The sequence below is a fragment of the Mytilus edulis genome, chromosome 11 (assembly GCF_963676685.1).
Source record: "Mytilus edulis chromosome 11, xbMytEdul2.2, whole genome shotgun sequence".
Classification (NCBI taxonomy): Eukaryota; Metazoa; Mollusca; class Bivalvia; order Mytilida; family Mytilidae; genus Mytilus; species Mytilus edulis.
Window position 1 is genome coordinate 15467354 of NC_092354.1, and position 21155 is coordinate 15488508.

At 33.4% G+C, this 21155-nt stretch overlaps 1 protein-coding gene across 1 annotated transcript in view; it reads left to right on the top strand.

Moving 5' to 3' along the window:
* The window catches only part of LOC139494018 (uncharacterized), a 43551-nt gene that overhangs the window by 8962 nt on the left and 13434 nt on the right, over positions 1-21155 (top strand). The window contains exons 3-5 of the mRNA XM_071282184.1: positions 12912-13137; positions 18511-18743; positions 19403-19535. Of these exons, the coding sequence (XP_071138285.1) occupies positions 12924-13137; positions 18511-18743; positions 19403-19535 (580 nt within the window). The 5' untranslated portion in view covers positions 12912-12923. The remainder of the gene's footprint in view (positions 1-12911; positions 13138-18510; positions 18744-19402; positions 19536-21155) is intronic.

The following is a 21155-nucleotide window of genomic DNA, read 5'->3' on the forward strand; positions in this document are numbered from 1 at the left end:
AAAGTAGACAGTTTGACTTTGAAGATTTCTTAAGCCATGAACACCAAAATGCTTCCCCGTCTTTGTCTCAAAATGTCACTTTAAACAGTGGTATAAAATCGCAGCAAGGAGGTCAATCTAATTAAAAACCGATCTCTCATCGCTCCTGTTTCTGATATGTCGCGTGGGAGATCTAACGAAACCGGCTTTGAGGTCACATGTGAGTGAACTAAAAGTCATGAATTTATAAAGATATGCAAATGAGTTGACGACCTATTAATAAGCCAATCAAAAAAGTTTATGAATTATTATGACTGACGATTTCGTCGTCAATAAAATGAGTTACATCCCTTTGCCTTACGTTAAACTTCCAAGATCGTGGAAGACTCAATTTCATTGGTCAAAAAAGACACACCTACGAGGTCACTCACATGTGACCTCAAAGCGGGTTTCGTTAGATCTCCCACGCAACATATCAGAAACAGGAGCGATGAGAGATCGGTTTTTAATTAGATTGCAAGGAGGTATACTTGAAATATTTTGCAATTTCCCATCAACTGATCCAAATTCTGACGCATTTGTCGTTGGTGGAGCAGCAATGGTTTAATCGAGGCCACCACGTGGGGCAAAAATATCTGATGATTGTGCAAATGATGTCATACTGCCTTTAGCCTAAAATCTTGCAATGATAAGTATCCAAGAGAAGACATTGTATTTGATGTTTATTAAATGAATGATTTAAAAGCTTGGACGAGAAAAAAGTCAAAGTATTGGTGCTAAACGGAAAGTTTGTGGTACTAGTAACACGACAAGGGTTTAGAGTAGTTTTCTCTGTGAAGATGACAACAAAACGGATTTGTTCAAGTTTCTTGCCGACATAATTCTTTAGTGATTTATAAAAATGCTTATGTTACTCAAGGTGAAAATATTCTTTGCCATTTCAATACGGATAATTCCCAGATATCCCCTTACCATGAAGAAACAGATACACGAATGATTATCCATGATAAGCATGCTGCTAAAAAGATGCAAATGCTAGAAACCCAGCTGTGTGGGTAACTGTAAATCCTACCGTTCTGGTCTTCCTTGTACAGGTGTGTTTATTGGTCACTGTGAGATAGTTATAAGATAGTCAACCTGTATTTATGCATTTGAACCCGACAAAGACCGTGATATCTCTTGTTAAGTTGATAGAAATGATCAAATTGACATTGTCCACGTTGTGGCCGCCATTTTGGAACCGGAAGTCACTTTTTTCTTCATGTATGTATTGTTTTATCGCACTTTACGAACTTTAATTGAAGTTTTATCCAAACTTACATTGGATTTTACATATAAAACAGCTTTAAAAGGATTTACGAAATTTATCCAATTGGATATGACGCCATTTTCAAATGGGCGGTGGCCATTTTGAAAAAATGTAAAATTTTGATGGCCTGCAACGGATTTTTTTTAATTATCATTTAGTCAACCTTTATACCAAATTTCATGCTTGTATCACGATTTGCACAATTATGTCCATAATATCTCCCACTATTTAGATACCAATAGTGCTTTAACATTTGGCATCCATCGTCTCTGTTTACAACTAGAACAAGCTGTGGTCCACATCTCCGAATCTCAATCAGAATTACTCATGCTAAATTTTGGCCCCGCGAGGTTGATTTTGAATTTTACAGAAAGTTTTGCTGTTTCTAACTGAAATACATTATTTTGGGAAAACTATTAGTAATCAGGTATGAAGCAGACATTTGAGTCAGTGCTTGGTGGAATTAGATACAGCTGTCTTTAAGAGACAAGTTTTAAAAATTTAGGTGTATACTTGTTCCTGTGGTCTTTTAATTTAATAGTATGGTTTATTTGGTAAATGTGTTTATATAGTCAAAATAGGTCTGATGTTGTCAACACTGATATTCCTTTGTTCATTTTGAGACAGATTTTCTATTAATTGGAATGAATGTGCAGTGGCATTTTAGCTAAAAATTAACTTCAAATGTGAAGCTAGTTTACGTTTCTCTGGATATAAGAAGATGTGGTATGAGTGCCAATGAGACAGCTCGCCTTCTAAGTCATAATTTTAAAAATAAAAACCATTATAGGTCAAAGTACGGTCTTCAACACAGAATCTTGGCTTACACCAAACAGTAAGCTATAAAATGTCCCCAAAATGACTAGTGTAAAACAATTCAAACGGGAAAAACAACGGTCTCATCTATATACAGAACGAAAAACACTTATGAATCACATCAACAAACGACAACAGGGAACATTAGAAGATGACAAAACCTTAAAACAGACTTATTAAGAAGGGATATATTTACGATACTGTTGTTAGGTCATTAAATTTTGCATATTTTGGCTTTAATATTGATTCACTTATAGGGTCTTTACATCAGAATCAAACACATTTATTTAAAAACCAGTTGTTGGCATGACACGGATTATGTTCTTCTCTTAAATATTTTATGATTGTATAATACTGAACCCCTTACGGGAGTTACTGATATTCCTATGATGAAGACATAATTTTTCATTAAGTTTAATTGAGGTCTGGAGCTGGCATGTCAGTAACTGCTAGTAGTCTGTTGTTATTTATGTATTATTGTCATTTTGTTTATTTTCTATTGTCACCTCGTCTGATATCGGACTCGGACTTCTCTTGAACTGAATTTTACTGTGCATATGGTTATGCGTTTACTTTGCTACATTGGCCAGAGGTATAGAGGGAGGGCTGAGATCTCAAAAACATGTTTAACCCCACTGTATTTTTGCGCCTGTCCCAAGTCAGGAGCTACTGGCTTTTGTTACTCTTGTATTATTTTTAATATTAGTTTTTTGTGTTTAATTTGTTAAGTATGACGTCCATTATCACTGAACTAGTATATATATATATATATATATATATAGTGCAGGCGATTTGGTGTCACGATATCACAGTAGCATGGGTTCGAATCCCGGCGAGGGAAGAACCAAAAATTTGCTTTCGATCTAACATTGTTGGGTTGATGTTTAGACGAGTAGTATATACATTATGTACACAGCCATGTATCACCATCATTGATGGCGATCCGATGGATACATCTGTTGTAGGGTTGTCACTGACTCAGACGTACTTATGAATATAATTATTTTCTGTGACTGTATCTTACATTAATTTGTAGGATCCTTTACTATAGATAATTTAGCTGATCTGTAACAATAACATCTTCATGCCTTATATATCATGTACTGTAGAACGCCGCTAGATTAAAACTGACGTGGAAAGGTAACACATGCCCACCGAAAGCTCTTTTTATGAGAGCCCAGGTGGTCGTGTGGTCTAGCGGGACGGCTGCAGTGCAGGCGATTTGGTGTCACGATATCACAGTAGCATGGGTTCGAATCCCGGCGAGGGAAGAACCAAAAATTTGCGAAAGCAAATTTACAGATCTAACATTGTTGGGTTGATGTTTAGACGAGTTGTATATATATATATATATATATATATATATATGTGTTTAGGGGCAAGCTGAAGGACGCCTAAGGGAGTTTCCCGCTGCATTGAAGACCTTTTGGTGACCTTCTGCTGTTGTCTGTTCTATGATCGGGTTGTCTCTATGACACATTCTCCATTTCAATTCTCAATTTTAGAAAAGGGTACTGTCTATTTAAAAAAAATATAAGGTACAAAATTATTGTCTGAAGCTGTCAGGGAGAATTATAAAACCCCTGACATAAAATTATCCATATTTTGAGTCAGAGATGTGAGATCTTTCCATAATGCCCGCTCCTTCTCCCCCTCCAAAAAAAGTAAACAACACTAAAATCTTATTCCGACATTACAAATGGAATTTTATTTCATTCATGTGAATGAGGTCGGAGTGACTCGGTGTGCGCCTTTCCCTAAATTCCTCTTTTATTGTTCTCCAGATCCCACCTTTGTTGTCCCCTTGATTTCATTACCCCAATTTTTATAATCCTACATCCAACATCCCCTTGTTGTAACCTCAACATCACCCTCTCTCCATATCCCACTTTAAGGGCTAATTGCAAGATTCATTTTGACCAAGATGGATTTTTATGCCAAAAATTATCAGCCTGATATAGAACAGGATAAAAGTTTCGTGATCCCGGTAAAAAAACAAAACAGTTGTGACTTTCTGTTTACATATCGAATATAAAATGGGAGCGGACGAGCTATAAAAAAATATAATAGTATCAACAAAGAGGCAATATCGATAAATGTTTTTATCAAATTATTTAAAATTTCTAAATTGCGACAAGAGTGCACACGCTGAAATGTCTCGCCTTCTTTACTAATCATTGATATTATGTTGAGGGGGTTGGGGGTCCTGATTCCGAAATCCCGGGCTTAAAAAAATGAAATCCCGAGGTCCCGAATTAAAAAAAAATTCCCACATCCCGGAATTTGAAAAAAGAAATCCCGGATCCCGAAAGGGTCAATCCCTAAATCCCGAGCAGAAAAACACTCGATCCCGACGTCCCGAAAAAGGTCCTAAATATAAAGCTTTACTACAACTATTACATATAAACTTAACATGGTCCAAGATAATTAGGTCAAGGTCATATAAACAAAACAAGAAATACATGTACACCTGACAATAAATCACTAAGTATAATTGACCTATTATTAATAGTTTCTTAGAAACAGACATAACCGAGAAAACTAAACACTGACTAATGAACCATGAAATTAAGGTCAAGGATCTGAACCATAACAGGCAGAAGTGTACAGCTTACAATTCTTCCATACAGCAAATATAGTTAACCTATTGCTTATAGTTTAAGAAAATCAGACCAAAACTAAAGAACTAAACAGTAGCAATTAACAGTGAAAATGAAGTCACGGCTAAATAAAACCTGCCAGACTGACATGCACATCATTAAATATTTCCATACACCAAATAAAGATGACATATTGCATATAGCATGAATAGTGTGAGAAAAAAAAGACCAAATATCAAAAACTTAACTTTGACCACTGAACCATGAAATTTGGTCAAGGTCTGATAAGCACAATCATGCTTGACACATCTATATCATTCCCTCTATTGTTCAATAAAATATCGTCATTTGATCTCGTTGTGACTCAGGTTGGATTGGTTGATCCGACATGTCTACTGGAACAGAATTCGTATCAGAGCCTCCTCTGATTCTACCTCTATCCCTACTATCACGCCCACTAGTTCTGGTATATTTTGGTGGTATGCCTGTGTTGTTTTCGAGAACTCTACGTATTAATGACAATTAGAAGGAATTAAATGGAACAGTATTTATAAACAGTATTTATATGAAACATGATGTTGACGATATTGACGAGAGCGTAGTTAAATCACGGTATGAAAGGTGAAAAGTCGTAGACTGTTCGATGTAAGAGCGTTCTATAATCGCAGAAGAAGCGTGTTTAGATCGTGTTGCAATCGAATAAATCGTGCATGTAATGTCGTTATGAAAACGTGATTAGCGTAATAAGATCGTGATTATCGCATAGAAGTAATAGAATAAGCGTGATGAGAACGTGACCCGTAGCTGGATCGTTGTAAAAGCGTTATGAAGATGTAGTAGCATCGTGAAAAAAATGAAAATCCAAACTTTCATCCTGCTTGTACCGTGACCCCACCTTTTATATCTCAGTGAGCGTTGTGCAATAGTGGTCTAGTGTGACTCGAGCATAAAACATGCTCCTTGTTTCTCTACCTTTCCTACTAATCAAAATGAGCAACTGGTTCTCGTCTTGTATTTTTGGTACCGTACGTTTCCTGCTTTCATCGTGTCAGAATACATTTTTTAATAATCGTGAAATATATATCACTTATTTTTCAGTAATTTCATCTGTTGTTATTATTGTTATTGATCGTAACGCAATCAATAAACAATCAATACCGAAGAAACGTTGCAATCTTATGTTTTATTAGTTTCCCCTATAGCAAGTACAAAAAGCATCACCAATTGATACATGTACATTTATAAAAGTTCATATATGTATAGCATGTATGGCACATGAAAATATATAACGCTCCCGCGCTTTCCGTGTATTCATTTACTCAATTCGTGAATGGCGTGCTTTGTAACTAAGCTGACGAATACTAGTGTTTGTTTTATAAATAATTTCATAAAAAAAAAACAAATGTGGTATGATTGCCAGAGAAGCATTGTTTTCCACCAGACATTAAATGATGATGAAGTAAGCAAGTATAATTCATAGTACAGTCTTCAACATCGAGGAAACCCAATACTGCACATGTACAGCAAGCTACAAAAGATTCCAAAATGAAGAATTTAAAACAATTTAATTCATTCGAGAAAAATCAATTTTACAGCGCATATATAGAACTCTTAGTGATTTAACTCGTTTTAGGTGTATAACCACCCCCTTAACATTGAACAGTGATAAACAGCATATTATAAAACTTCTTATACAATCAGTTGAAAAGACTTGACTCATCAAATAAATAAATAAAGAGCTGCGCATTACGCGCATTCTACTCCCCTTGTCTGTATGCTTTAAATATTTTTTTTCAACGAATATATTTCCTTGGCCGTTTCCGACATTTTTTCAGAAGAAAAATTTCACAACTGTACAACATCAAATCAGAAATATCTGTGGACTTAATCTACCTTTCAATTTTTATAAATTTCAGATTTAACGTTTATCAGTTCTGAATTTTAATATTGAAAAAAGTACCCCTTTGTTTTTTTTATATTAGAATGAAATTCAAAACAGTGTGGCTGTGGCCATTGATTGACACATTAAATTCATCCATTGACTGGGACAATTTAGGTGAACGTTTGTATGTAACGACCACTGCTCACTATGTAATTTTTAAAGACACTTAAAACTATGGGGTCACCAAAGGTTCTCAACACCTTGATAAAGTTATTCGAAAAATTAATCAGAAATAACACGATGTTTTGATTTATATCAATTATATCAATCAAAACATAAAGGTTATTCCTGATTAATTTTTCGAATTATTTTATAATTAAAGGCGTTCAGAAACCTTTGGTGACCCCACAGTTTAAATGTCTATCGTAGGTACGTCGTGAACAGTGGTCGTTACAGACAAACGTTCACGTAAATTGTTCCAGTCAATGGATGAATTTAATGTGTAAATCAATGGCCACAGCCACACTGTTTTGAATTTCATTCTAATATAAAAAAAACAAAAGGGTACTTTTTTCAATATTAAAATTCATAACTGATAAACGTTAAATCTGAAATTTATAAAAATTGAAAGGTAGATTATGTCCACAGATATAAACAATTCACTAAAGTTTCATAAAATTTTGTGAAAGTGTTTACGAGTGATTGTCCGAAAACTGGAACACTTCCCCTTTTTTAAGCACAACACTTCATGACATGGAAACGTAAAATCTTAAATCTATAAAATCGAAAGGGAGCTTACGTCAATAGATATAAACATTTCAACAAAGTTTCATAAAAGTTGGCGAAAGCGTTTTTTATTAATTGTCCGAAGTGTGGACGAAAGACGGATGGACGGACAATGGTATACCATATTAATATGTCCCGTTTTAGACGGGCATATAAAAACCAAGAAACAAGTTATAAAATAGGCTTAACACATACTACAGATACAGGCGTGCTCGAAGTTTGTGATAGTTAGTTCAAGGCGAATAAAAACCTATAAACCATCATGTGTCTGAGCCTATAAAATCAGTCAGTAGAATTGCAATAGATTTTGACCAAAAAAATACTGTAATTTTATGATCGACACCTGTTAGCTATATAGGATTATAAATCAATTATGTATCAAATAAATCGACCGTTAATTTTTTTATTAATTTTTTTCTGTAAGTGTTATCAGCAGAATCTCTATTAAAATGTGTATTAATGTTCATTAATTAAAGTTTATGTAAGTGTTTATTTCCTTGCAGCTGCAATATGTATCTTTATCTCTTATTCTTGACTTATTTATGATGTCTGCAAATTGTTTAACCGCAGTGTTTTGAAATTCTACTTTGTCATGTTATCTGATAAATCAGACGCGTCAAACTGGAGGTCACTCCTTCCCAACATCGTCTATAGCTATCAGAAATTTTGTTATAGTAGCAGTTGAAACTTTGTATAGGATAGATATACATGTTTATTTTTGTAACAAGTTTATTTGTATTTATTGACCCGCCGACCGCCCCTTTGCACCTCCGAGATTGTGGTTTGTGCTTTGGTAACGTGCTATGAGGGCAATGTAATAATGGATTTTACCCATTCTTTACTTGTCACAAATTTATTACATGAGTTCTCAGGCAGCCCTGAATAAAACGGGTAACTAGGCAGCCCTCTCGTCGGGTGAACGAATTATTTGTTTGTCCATTTGACAGCTCTTTTGGATACACGTTTTAGTGTGCAAATGGTTTTTTCACTCGAGGTTATCCGTCTCAGGTTGCAAAGTGAGCCCATGTCCTCTAAGCATGGGCTGGGCCAGCGCTCAACATGCAGGTATAAAATTTAAGAGTAGGTATTAATATACTTGAGTTACCTATGTTTGACATGGGATGGGCCAGCGCTCAACATGTCACGCGTAGAGAGGTATAATATTTCGAAGTAACAAGTGTTCTTCGAATTATGCTTCAAGCTCTAGTCAATACTCTCTTTTAAAGGCTCTCTTTGCTATTAAGTTCACATTGTTTGAGGTTTCATTCAAAACTCTACGAGTTATGTTTCTGATAGATGTATAATCAAGCGGCTCGTAACTTTCTCCTTATGGTCTAAGTTATTTGAAGTCACATTTATACATATACACTCTATCGTCTATTGCAGTTGCAGCGATAGATGCTCGAATAATGTGAATTTAATTTTTTGATTGATATATGTATTTTATTTATCTTTTAAATACATATCAATCATAAGCATGTTGCCCGTAACGCCAATTTTTATAATATTTTATATTTGTATTTATTGTGTTTTTATTTTGTTATGTATATATATTAAATATTTTTCATTTTGATTTATTTTGATTTTCCATTGGATAATTATAATTTATTATTATTATTATTATTTTCTTTATTGAATTTACTTCAGCAGTCGTTCTGGGTCTGTTTACATAACATGTTTGATTAATACCACGGAGATGCTTCCAACATACATTTAATCTTAAATCAGCTGGGGGAAGGTCATTGTTCGTTCATATCTTGGATTGAAAGAAACACGGCACATAAACTATGGCTTTATAATTCTCTTCATACCGTTTTTTCTATTATATCGCAACACGACGATTTGATATATATACTGATATGAACAGAAAAAGATGTCGCTTACACGGCAGCGAAGTAACAAGCCAACTAAACACATAACCAAAAGTCTCTTGGGAAGCCCTTATATTGTATTCAACAGAAGACATGTGTCTCTATACATGTATATTATGTCAACTTCCGAATCGTTTGAAAAGTATGATATACTTTAAGCAACTATCAAATTATTTTTGAAACTGAGTCACACTGGAAGTACACTCGTTTGCACAAACTACTTATAAAAAAGTTAAGTAATATAAAAGTATAAAAAAGAAGAAGCTGGTAGCCTTAGTTCCGTTTGTATTTAATTTGTTTTATTTATGTTTATTAATATGTTTCGGAATTTAATGTACGTCCATTTTCGATGAACTAGTACACATTTGTGTAAACGACTCCGTGTTCCAGAATTTCTCGGTGTATTGAAGACCCACTCGTGGCCTTGGCCTGTTTTTGCTTTTTGGTCGGGTTGTTGTCTCTTTGTCCAATTCTCTTTCCCATTCTGACAACAGAAAAGAATTATTTTTTTTTGTATTTATAATGCAGGGGAAAGTAATTAGTATGAAACCGTTGATTTTTACCCTACAGTGGTTCCATAACTCTTTAATATTGTCACATAAAAAGGAGAGTAATGAATGCTATGATACCAAGTTTATGATGATTTTTAAAAATATGAAAGGACCATTATATACGTTTGTTACAAATAATTATGAGCTGGATTGATTGATTGTTGGTTGCTAAACAAATACCAGGTAGATGAAGCGAAATAAACTAATTATAACTTTTAGTTTGTTATCATCATTATTATAGAAAATGAGCACAAACAAACCAAACAATAGAAACAATAAAAGAAACGAAAAAAAACACGGTCAAGATTTTTAAAATAAAACGATGAAAAATAAGTTATGACTGAAAGCAAATGGAATAAGGAAGGCAGGTACAGAAAAAAAAATTACTGTTTTAGAATGTTTGTAGGGTTCAAGGTCCGTGTAACACTTATCAATTCAAAATTTTAAAAAGTTTTCAAATTTTAGATTTTTGAAATTTTGATCAAAGTTTTAAAATATCAAAATTCCAAATTGTGTAAAAGTTTTGAAATTTTGAAATTTTAACCAAATAATTAGAATATTAAAATGCTAAATATCGTTTAGAAATTTGATAGTTTAGAAATTTTATCAAACTTTAAAAATACTAAACCTAACGTACAACTTTGATTATTTCACTTTTTGAAAGTTTGACTTTTTAAATTTTTGCTTAAGATATCAAAAATAGAAAAGGGGCGAAATAGGAGTACTTGTAAACACGGCTCTGATTATAATCATCCTTAGTTAGGAATAAATAGCGAAATGAGGGGTACCTATAAACTGCAAAGCGAAATAAAAGCGGAACGAAACGAAACAAATGAAATGAAAACATACTGATTCTCAAAAGTTAATGTTTAAAATAAAACCACAGGCAGACAGTTGTAAGCGGTGAAAGATTAGATGATAAGTGTTACACGGACCGTTCAAGTTTCTGTCATGCCTTGGGAGTAGTAAAGAACGCTACCAAGATAATGATATATAAGAAGAAAGCGACATGACTCACTAGGAGACGATTTTTACACACATACACACAAAACTTTTACAATGATAAAAGATTTATCTTTTAAATATTACCTTTTTATTGACCTTTCTTTTGACTAGCATATTTTTAATAATTAATTTTTTTATGTTATTGGTTATTATCAGACTTTTTTTCTTCATTATGTTTCTTTTATAAATTGAATTAAAATACTTTTAATCTTAATTTGTTTTTGTTTAATTTCATTATCTCTCACTCTTAAACGATCAATATGAGAAACCGATTGGAGATGAAATCCCTTTTAACTAAGGTATCAAAAGAATCATGTTGGTCACCAAAGAAAATTAAAATATGATTGTGTATAACGATAGGGGACCGGGAGGACCATCCAGATATGTGATCACTTCGGCTGCACCAATAAACGTATGAAGTAACACTTCAATATTGTTCAGGCTACTGCCCTTGGAAAGAAACTTATCAATTTAGTGTTCCCTATCGGAAGCTTTAATGGTATCATCACACTTGATAACTCTGTAAAAATCAGCTGAACGTATGCGTTCTATTTCCAAAGAAATAAGAAGCTTAATGTTCAAAATTAGTTTTTGTCAAACTGCTTTATATCCAAGGATTTTTTCCGATAAGGTGTGTAGTTCAGGTTTTCTGAATTTTTGATATTTTATCAAAGGGTCTAAGTAAATATTTTGTCAAAAATTTATGAAAATTAAACGAGCCAAACTAATTTTAGTCAAGGTGTTTTATTACAGCCTTAACGTTGAAAATTGTCCTTTATTTAAAAATGCTTAGAACATTAGTTTGATAAGTTGTAATTGCTACTGTAAATTATGATATAGAATTTAAGCTTGGGAAGTTTACGCTTTTTAAAGTCTAGCCAGTTTATAAATAAAGTTATAACTTTTACATGAAAAAAGCACTCCACTTTACAGGTTTGGCGAATATAATAAGCATGTTAAGAAATATGTTACCATTACGAAGTACACATTGTTATTTACCCAAACACTTTTGAAGCGCAGTCGAAATGCACCTAACGTTAAACAACCAATCGTATTGACATTTAAAAAAAATCAAGACAGTCAGTAGTAGTTTTAAACGAATTTGTAAATTTCTTGTGGGATTTAGTCTTCTACTTCTACTGAAATTTGAATTAGTTTAAAGATAAAGTATCAGTTTCATGGATATAAAGAATAACTAAGGAAGAGTGATTACTTTATTCGTCCTTGTTTTACTTTAAATGGGGCTGATAATTTAATCGACATCAACCAGCTGTTTTGTGATGTTCTTGTTACTAAATCTTGAATTTCTATTAGGTGAAATGTGGAATATCGCTTGTCTATTCGTAGATTGTTGGTCATTGTGTTGTATGTACACTTTGGATTTTGGTTTCAAACATTGCTGTTAATCCCTTTTATAACATTTTATTTAGATATTTGGATCCTTTTTTTCCCTGGGTATCAAATTTCGTGAATATTTGACTTTGAAGCTTTAACAAAATCTGCATTAAATTCATGAGTTAAGCATTACGACGGAAACCACTAAAACTGGTACCCCACGAATGATACAGTATACGACTTGAGAATATTGTTTATTAATTTGATTTGACGGTCGCCATCATGACCTGATTGGCCATTATGACAAAAGTGTGTCAGAAATTATATCTAATATTCTTCCAACGTTTCCGAACTGTACAAAGAAATAACACGACGGGTGCCGTATACGGTGCAGGAAATGATTACCCTTCTAAAGCACCTGATTTTACTCCCTGTTTTAGTGGAGTTCCTATTGTTTCTTATTTTTAAAATTAATAACTGTTGATGTAAGTGTCCTTTGGTTTAATGAGTCTTTGTTTACTCCTTTGTTTTGATTGTTATTGTCTTACTTAAAATATATTTTTATGACTTCAACTAAATTACTATACTCCAGCCATACGTTCTTTTCATCAATATGGTTTTTATATTTAGTAAAAATAGTAATTAACCATATTAATCTATTATCCATTCGTTTGATGTGCTGGAACTTTTGCCATTTGATTAGGGACTTTCCGTTCAGTATTTCTGCGATTTTACTATTTTCTATGTTATTTGAATACTGTCTTGGTATTTTGTTAGTTCGTTCCTGTTATGGCGGCATACACAGATGAGGACGAGAATTTTCTCAGGATATTTAAACTAGTGACTAGCGTTGGCACAAATGCAATCAGAGTTCAGTTTGATATCCTTTTTCCACCGGCTAACCTACAAAGCGAGCTGTCTTACAAGAAATCACAGCTGAGGAGGTTAAAGACCAGTAACATACTAAATGCCAAACAATGGGACGTTTTATTTCCCTCCTCAGGTGAGTATTAGCGACAAGAGTGTTATTAGTAGATATGTGCAAATCGTGACATGCAGATCCAAATCTATACATTAGTCTGCAATATCTATAAAGATGGTCAAACCCTAAAACTAATCACCAATCATAAACGTCGTGTTTGATTGATACAAATATTCAAAGTGAAAACAACATATGTATATGATATCTATGATAGTCACAACATGTTTATTAAAGTAAATAGTTTTCTTATAACTTGATAGTACAGACGCGCGTTTCGTCGACATAAAACTTATCACAGACGCATAGATCAAAATAGTTAAAAAAAAAGCAAACAAGTATAACGTTGAAGAGCAATGATGACCCATAATTCATAACAAAAATATGTTGAGGTAGCACGATACCGAATGACGTTACGCCACGAGTTATCGTTCCTTTTCGGATAACGTTCACACATACAAACCAATGCAAAAATCACAAATTGATTAAATAAGTAGCAATCCTTTTGTTTTTGGCAACTATGTGACATTTTTAATGGTGATCCCTAGATGCAGAGTACTGAGAGTTATGATGCAATACGTAATGGTTATTTGACATAGATTCCGGTAATTCTTCTGCTCATTGTAAACCTTAACAAATGTATTACTATACTTTTTTAATATTCCGTTTCTTTGATATTTAAACAGTTGCACGATTTATTTATATATGTTCTTATGCATAACAGACTGAATTTTATCACTTTATTTTTATTCTTGGTTTATTTTGCAATAAATTACTTGTTTGCCGTATCCCCATAAAATTTTGTTTTGAAAGTAGAAATCTAATTTATAGAAACATAGGATGATGTGTGAATAAAAACCTAGGAATTGTATAACTATTAAATCGTTTTAAAATTGTTGTAAAAAAACCCGCTCGGGCCAAATAGTTTCGGAAACATTTTAAAAATAAAGTGCTAGCTTTGTAATCGCAGAAACCAGGTCTACACAGGACAGACAGAAACATTAGAATGAGGCCTGAGTAAGTTAACAAAGACTGAGAAATACATGGGCACTTGATTCGGCAGAAATAAAATTAAAACAAAATCAGGTTCCGTTACAGTCTGATTAAAGCCAGCCCCCAGTATGGCCATTTGCGTCTATAAACGCAAGTTGAAAGTTGGGGCTATCTCTAGTCAGACTGGTTCCGTTACAAATGTTTTTTTCTCGAAATTAACAAGCAAACGACTGACTAATTATTATTCACTGAAAGAGACTGACAAAAGCTAGGTTTTGAAATCATTAATATTTTATATTCGTGTTAATTTACGCTTGCATGGGTATTCGGTGGTAGTATTTTTTGTGTCTTGAGTTGGAAATAATGTACATGTACAAATTGGGAGACGAAACGACGAACAAGTATACAAGTTCAACCTATAGTTGTTAATGTCTGTGTCATTTTGGTCTCTTGTGGATAGTTGTCTGATTGGCAATCATACCACATCTTCTTTTTTATAAGTATATACATGTATATCTTTGTATTTCTTTGTGTGGTTAAATATAATATACATGAACATTGTCGGAAAATATAAAATGTATTTGTACGAGCTTTAGATACACGACCAAATGCGAGACTTGCCGAGCTTTCCACTTGTTTCGTAGTGAGTACAATGTACCCCAACCCCAACCCCCCACCAATAGGGTAACTGGGGAATAGAAATATGGTCACTTGGTCTTCTTCCGACCGGCAGTAATCCGCTTGCCAAAGTGCGGCGTCTGTTTGGCTACATGCGGGATGTATCAATTTTGCAGCCACGTCTGGTCAGAATTTGGGGACGTTTTTCTGTCCCTTTCCAATTTATCCTCATTCCCTCATTTTCCAGTGACAGTCCAAATTTCCATCATCCCGGATGGCTTCTACTACAAAACCTTCGATTGATATTATTTTTAACTTGTTCTCGTCCTGAACATGCATGACATATTTACCCGACTGGATGTTAAGCAACCAACAATTAATCAATCAATCCTACAATTTACACCCGTCACTTGAAACTTTAGTTGGTAAAATTTTAAATCATTGCCTCTATTTTTTTCCAAGAAATCGACATAGTTTAAACGCAGACCGCGAATAGGACCAACATTGAACAGTTAAACCGAAATATCTACGTTACCGCTTGCTCATTATGGAAGTTGATAAAATATAAAGGCACGTAGAGTACAGTCTCCTGCTTACATCTCCTTCATATGGAATTTCAAGCTGGAACTTTTATATTTCGCAGTTGGTTTTACTTCTATGAAGAATGCATATATGCTCTCAAGATTTGTTTCGTACATCATTATTCACATATGACAGAATGATACAATTTTACATACAGTTTGCCAAGTTTGTCCGACTTGCTGAGCAGACAACTCACACATTTACACCACGCAGCGTACACTATATATACTGATGTATGTACCAAATAAAGATTATGGCAGCTGTTTTCTTTTTCTTTTTATGTTTTTGAGCTCATGATTTCGTCATTTGATAAGGGACTTTTTCTTATAGAATTTTTCTTGGAGTTTTGATATTTTGCTTTTAGAATGTGTATTTTACCAGGATAATTATTTTCTCTCATAATTTTCACAACTAACAGAATGTTTAACTTTTTTTTGACTGGTGCATCAAATGTGTCTTTTATAAACAACTTTTTTTCAAAATTGTATTGTATCGTCCCGAACATGCATGAACTATTGGTCACTGAACGTTAAACAACCATTAAACCGAGCAATTATTAAAAAACTGTTAACTGAATCAATTTTTGAAGTACTCTATTTCTGCATGAATACAGCGATGACACCCCTATTGTCTAATTTGATGGAGTTAAAAAATCAGTAATTCGAATGCATTTCACGTGATATTTTTCATGTTATTTTCACGTGAACTTTACAAAAATATGAAGGTATTTCATGATTTTAATTAAATTTTAGAATAAAGATATTATTTAAAAAGTTTTGTTTTAAAAAATTGGCGTGCATTTTACGGGTACAAAATTCCTTTCATTTATGCATGAACTATTAACCTAAGATTCACGCGGAACCAACCAGCTGGTTCACGCAAGTTTCAAGCATATGCTTGTTTGATGTGAAAATCAGACGAGATTAACGTGAGTGAAATTTCCATTTGCAGGACGAAAAATAAATATATCAATAGAATTTTATATTGCAGTACTATATACGAAACCCAACAGGGGAAATGAAAAAAAAAAGAAACACCATTAAGATCCCGACACATATTTTGTTTTCCATATCTCTGAGTAGGGATAACGTTAGCGTCACACGTTTGCGGTCAAATTCTAGGCGTATCGATCAAGTTTGTAGCCATTTATCTCAAAAACGAGGATGGTGACATATGAGTTTCTATACGTGTATGAATTCAGTAATCAATCCTGGATAATATGTTAGTTTTTTGTTTTTCTCCGTATATAAGAACATAGCCATTCATTGAAAAATCTGAAAAATTCGGCCGAAGAAAAGGCATTTCCCCTATATACCTATGTAAATTTGTCGCCAAAATTGACGTTTTCCTATGAAAATTACATGAAAAGAAAAATGGTGACCCCCATTTTTATTAGATATTCCGTTGTAACTCGATTCAAAGAACACGTGTGACAAAATTTTAGGAAATCGGGAGATATGCCATTCGGTATCGTGTTACCCTAAATACGGCTCATGTAATATATCTCTGGGAATAGTATTTTGAATAGTTTATAGTCTTGCAAACAGTAAATTTATAAAAGTTACCATATACTTGATATTCATGTCCACACCGGAGTGCTGACTACTGAGCTGTTGATACCTTACGACACGAAACGTACACCAGCAGTGTCATTAACCCAGTGGTGTAAATATTTATCAAAGTTGCCTAGCTTATGATCTGTTACGTCAGACGCTCGTTTCGTTTCGTCTACATAAGACTCATCAGTGACGCTCAGATAAAAATAGTTAAAGTGCCAAACAAGTATAAAGTTGAAGAGCACTGAGGAGAACAATTTGAAAGAGGTGTGACAAATACAGCTAAGGTAATCTATGCCTGGGAACAAAAAAAGCCTTAGTATTTCGAATAATTCATACTTTTGCAAACTGTAAAATTTACAAAAATGACCACATAGTCAATATGCATGTCAACACCGAAGTGCATAGTACAGAGTTGGTGATACCCCTGGGGACGAAACGTTAAAATAATTTATCTACATTGTATAACTGTTCTGTTATAAAAGTTTTTTCGACCTCCAAAATATGTGTTTCTGTGGATGACAGAGATGAAACATCGGTTCGGTCAACAAATAAATGATAAATATCGTAGAACTTGAGAATTGAACACAACAATGTATGTTCATATTAAGGGCGATACACGCGCGTAATATGTCCAATTGTTTCTCTCAGTGATTAGTTTGAGGGCCGGCTTCAAACAAATGTCATGGAATTAGCTAATCAATAATGTATATCCGACTCTACCTTACTATCGAGGGATATGGAATTTGCATACTTTTTACATCAACAGTCATGTATTCTGCAAACCGGGGTCAATTGAAAAGTTGGATCTGAAAAAGTTCAATAGGGTATAAATGACACTTATATACCTTTGTACTCAATATCAAGATGCTTCGATACATACATGTAGTTGCGGAATGAATATATTGTTACCAATGCGAAATATAGAAATGTTTAGTTGTGGCTCTAAACAAGTGTTTTTTTTTTGTAATAGCTAACAGTTTGTAACAAATATCCGAAAACTGTTCCCTAATTGCTTATTGAAATGGAAAACAAATGTGCTGATATGATTATCAAAGTGAAACACATACATTAATGAATTTGCGTTACAGAAAGGAGATAAGCGGTGGCTCTCAATATAGATCTAGAAAACATAACCGTAATGGTAATTATAAGTTCTTCTAGTTTAAAGTTGCATTTGGTAAGAAAAACATCAAAAATCGTTTACTCGTAAAATCAAAAAATATCCTTAAAATTGAAATCGGACAGATATAGAAAAATCCTTTTGCACGAGGTCCATATATCTATTTATATTTAGGTTTAGGTTTAAGTTGTAATCGTGTTGTGTGGCCGTCGGTTGTTTTAAAGGTCTTTTTGAAAGATAATTAGATGGTATCTAGACAAAAATACACACGAAACGCAGCAACATATTCTCGAGCCCATGCCCTGTAAATCGTTTTTTTTTTAATACTTTTTGGATGTATATTATTTAATTGTTATAAATCTAAAATGAGAATTTGAGTCAAATCGATGAACATGAATTTATCAGCTAGTGGCCCTTAAAATATGAAGTGAAATAGTGAGTTATACTTATAGTTTAAAACAAAGTTGAAATACCTGCCTTAAAAATATCTTTTATAAGAAACTCTAGTATTTCTATTTCTTGTAGGGGGTACCGTTTCTTCGAGTGATTTTGATATAACATTGATGATATGTTTGATAAGAAACATAGCTGCTATCAATCAACCAGTAAATGGATTTAATAATTTACCACCACCATCAGAAAAAACACCAGCAGCAAACATTGCCAGAATTAAGTATTTCAGGAATAAATTGGCACATTCCGATAATGACAAGATAAACCAATGTGATTTTAACACATTTTGGACAGAACTATCCGAAGTGAGTATTGAACGTAAAATTTATCATACAAATACGAACCCATCTTTACACTACGCATGTAAATCTTTTCATATTTATCATTATCAACAACACCTTAGTTTCTATTTCTGTGTTCTGTGTAAGAGATGAACTTGATAAAAGTAAGTTATTACTTATTTTGATTTACTGCATTTTAAAGATGAATATTAGCCTAAATTTTTATTTCTGTTATTTATACTCTAGTCGAAGTTTTTTTAATAACATGTTTAGGACTGTATAACAGAATTCACAGAATACCGAAATCATAGGTATATCTTGAAAGGGGACGTCTACAAACCCTTACAATTCCAAGGATAGCCCGAGATTCATTCTAAGGATAACATTCTGAGGACCTACAGAATAGTATAAATCAGATAATGTCACAAGTTAATCGTTTAATCAGAGTGTCTCAGTTCCAAAACATGTTTTCATTTACAATCTAGTGCATTCTAAATGTTAAATTAAAGAATAGCCGAATGACCTTAAGAATAGTTAGAAAAATATTTTTTATATAAACAGAAATATGTATTGATACTAAAAAACCCCATTGCATTTAATCACTCAATCTACATAATTATATTTCAAGACGCATATTGAAATGATTTAATTAAAATTAGATATTGTTTTTTCATTCTATAAAGGCTGTTGTGCGACTTGGTGGAAGCTGCTTGCAAAAAAGATGTGATGCAATAAAGGATTTAAAGATCACTAGTAGTGGTGAAATTGACACTTTAAAGGAGCAGATCACATGTTTAAAGGATGAATTGAAAGAAGGTATTTGTTTACATTACTAATGGTCAACTATCACTGATTGCTGTCACTAAAACTGCTCAGAGTCTGAAAGAGAATTATTCGAAATGGTAAAGTTGAAATCATCCCTTCGTAAATTTTACGGACGCCATCACGAGTTGGTTGACCGTTATGGAATAACCGTTTCACAAATGATATCGGATATGTTCCTTACGTCGTAACTACAATCCCCTTCCCTTTCATGAATATTACCTACCGAATAAGACTATTTACCGGATTTGTAATCACTTAAGCAACACGACGGGTGCCAAATGTGGAGCAGGATCTGCTTACCCTTCCGGAGCACCTGAGATCACCCCTAGTTTTTGGTGGGGTTCGTGTTGTTTATTCTTTAGTTTTCTATGTTGTGTCGTGTGTACTATTGTTTTTCTGTTTGTCTTTTTTATTTTTGGCCATGGCGTTGTCAGTTTGTTTTAGATTTATGAGTTTGACTGTCCCTTTGGTATCTTTCGTCCCTCTTTTATGTTGTAGTCGCCAAGTAAGTTAAAGCACACATTTTCCTTGACAAGGCTCGACATAATCTTTGACAGTCCTTTACTGTACTCGACTTTACTTAATAAGTTGAAAGTTTACGGTTTTTCTTTGATTATTTTTCACAGGAACTCTTTTTGAAAATATTCTATAACAATAAATAGGGTAAACAAAAATTATATTCAATTCCCTATACTGTAAATTCAGAAATTATAGCGAGGTTTTTATTATTGCGAATAATACGACAGAGTTGTAAACGCAATAATTAAAACTTGCATTTTGTAATATTTAAACTGAATAAAGCATGACTTTTCCCAAAAACGTAAAAATTAAAATCGCATTTAAGTTGAAATTGACAAAATCGCAATAATAAATGCACGCAATAATTTCTGAATTTCACGGAGCGTTGAATTTATAGAAAACTCAGGGTTTTCCTATTTTAATGTGATCAAACGAATTTTCTACAAGTTTAGTGTAAGCATTCAACACTTAGTAATTAATTTCAAAATTTATCTTGCGTCCACGTTATCAGACTGAATACTCATTTTACATAATTGAACATTACTGGTCATGTATAAAAGTTTGTTGAAAGTAAAATCAAATAAGCGACACCTGTAATATTGTATCTATCTTCACGTGAGCATGTTATGCTGTGTAAAGCTGTTTCAGATTCATCTTTCATCAAATGACCGTTTACCGAATACTTAGACAGATGTATGTGTTTTATCTGATGGCTATATTTAAAAAGTCATTGCATTTTCCGTAAACATTTCTATTATATATCATGTTTTAAAAAGATTTTATGATATTATTAAGGTCTTTCCTTTTACAAAAGGGAAAGACCTTACTGTATTTCTTCTGTTTATTATTAAGGTCTTTCCTTTTACTAAAGGGAAAGACCTTACTGTATTTCTTCTGATTATTATTATTATTCTTCTTGTTCCGCCAAACTTTGACAAAATTTCCCTCCGTAACCGTAAGACGTGTCGATTTCATGTTCACACTTTGTATCGGTGTCATGAATACCTATCCGGAACTCACCCTGTGAGTCGAAATATTTTGTCGGTTCGGAGTAATCCCTCCGAAACCCAAAAACCTTGTTATCGTTCCAAC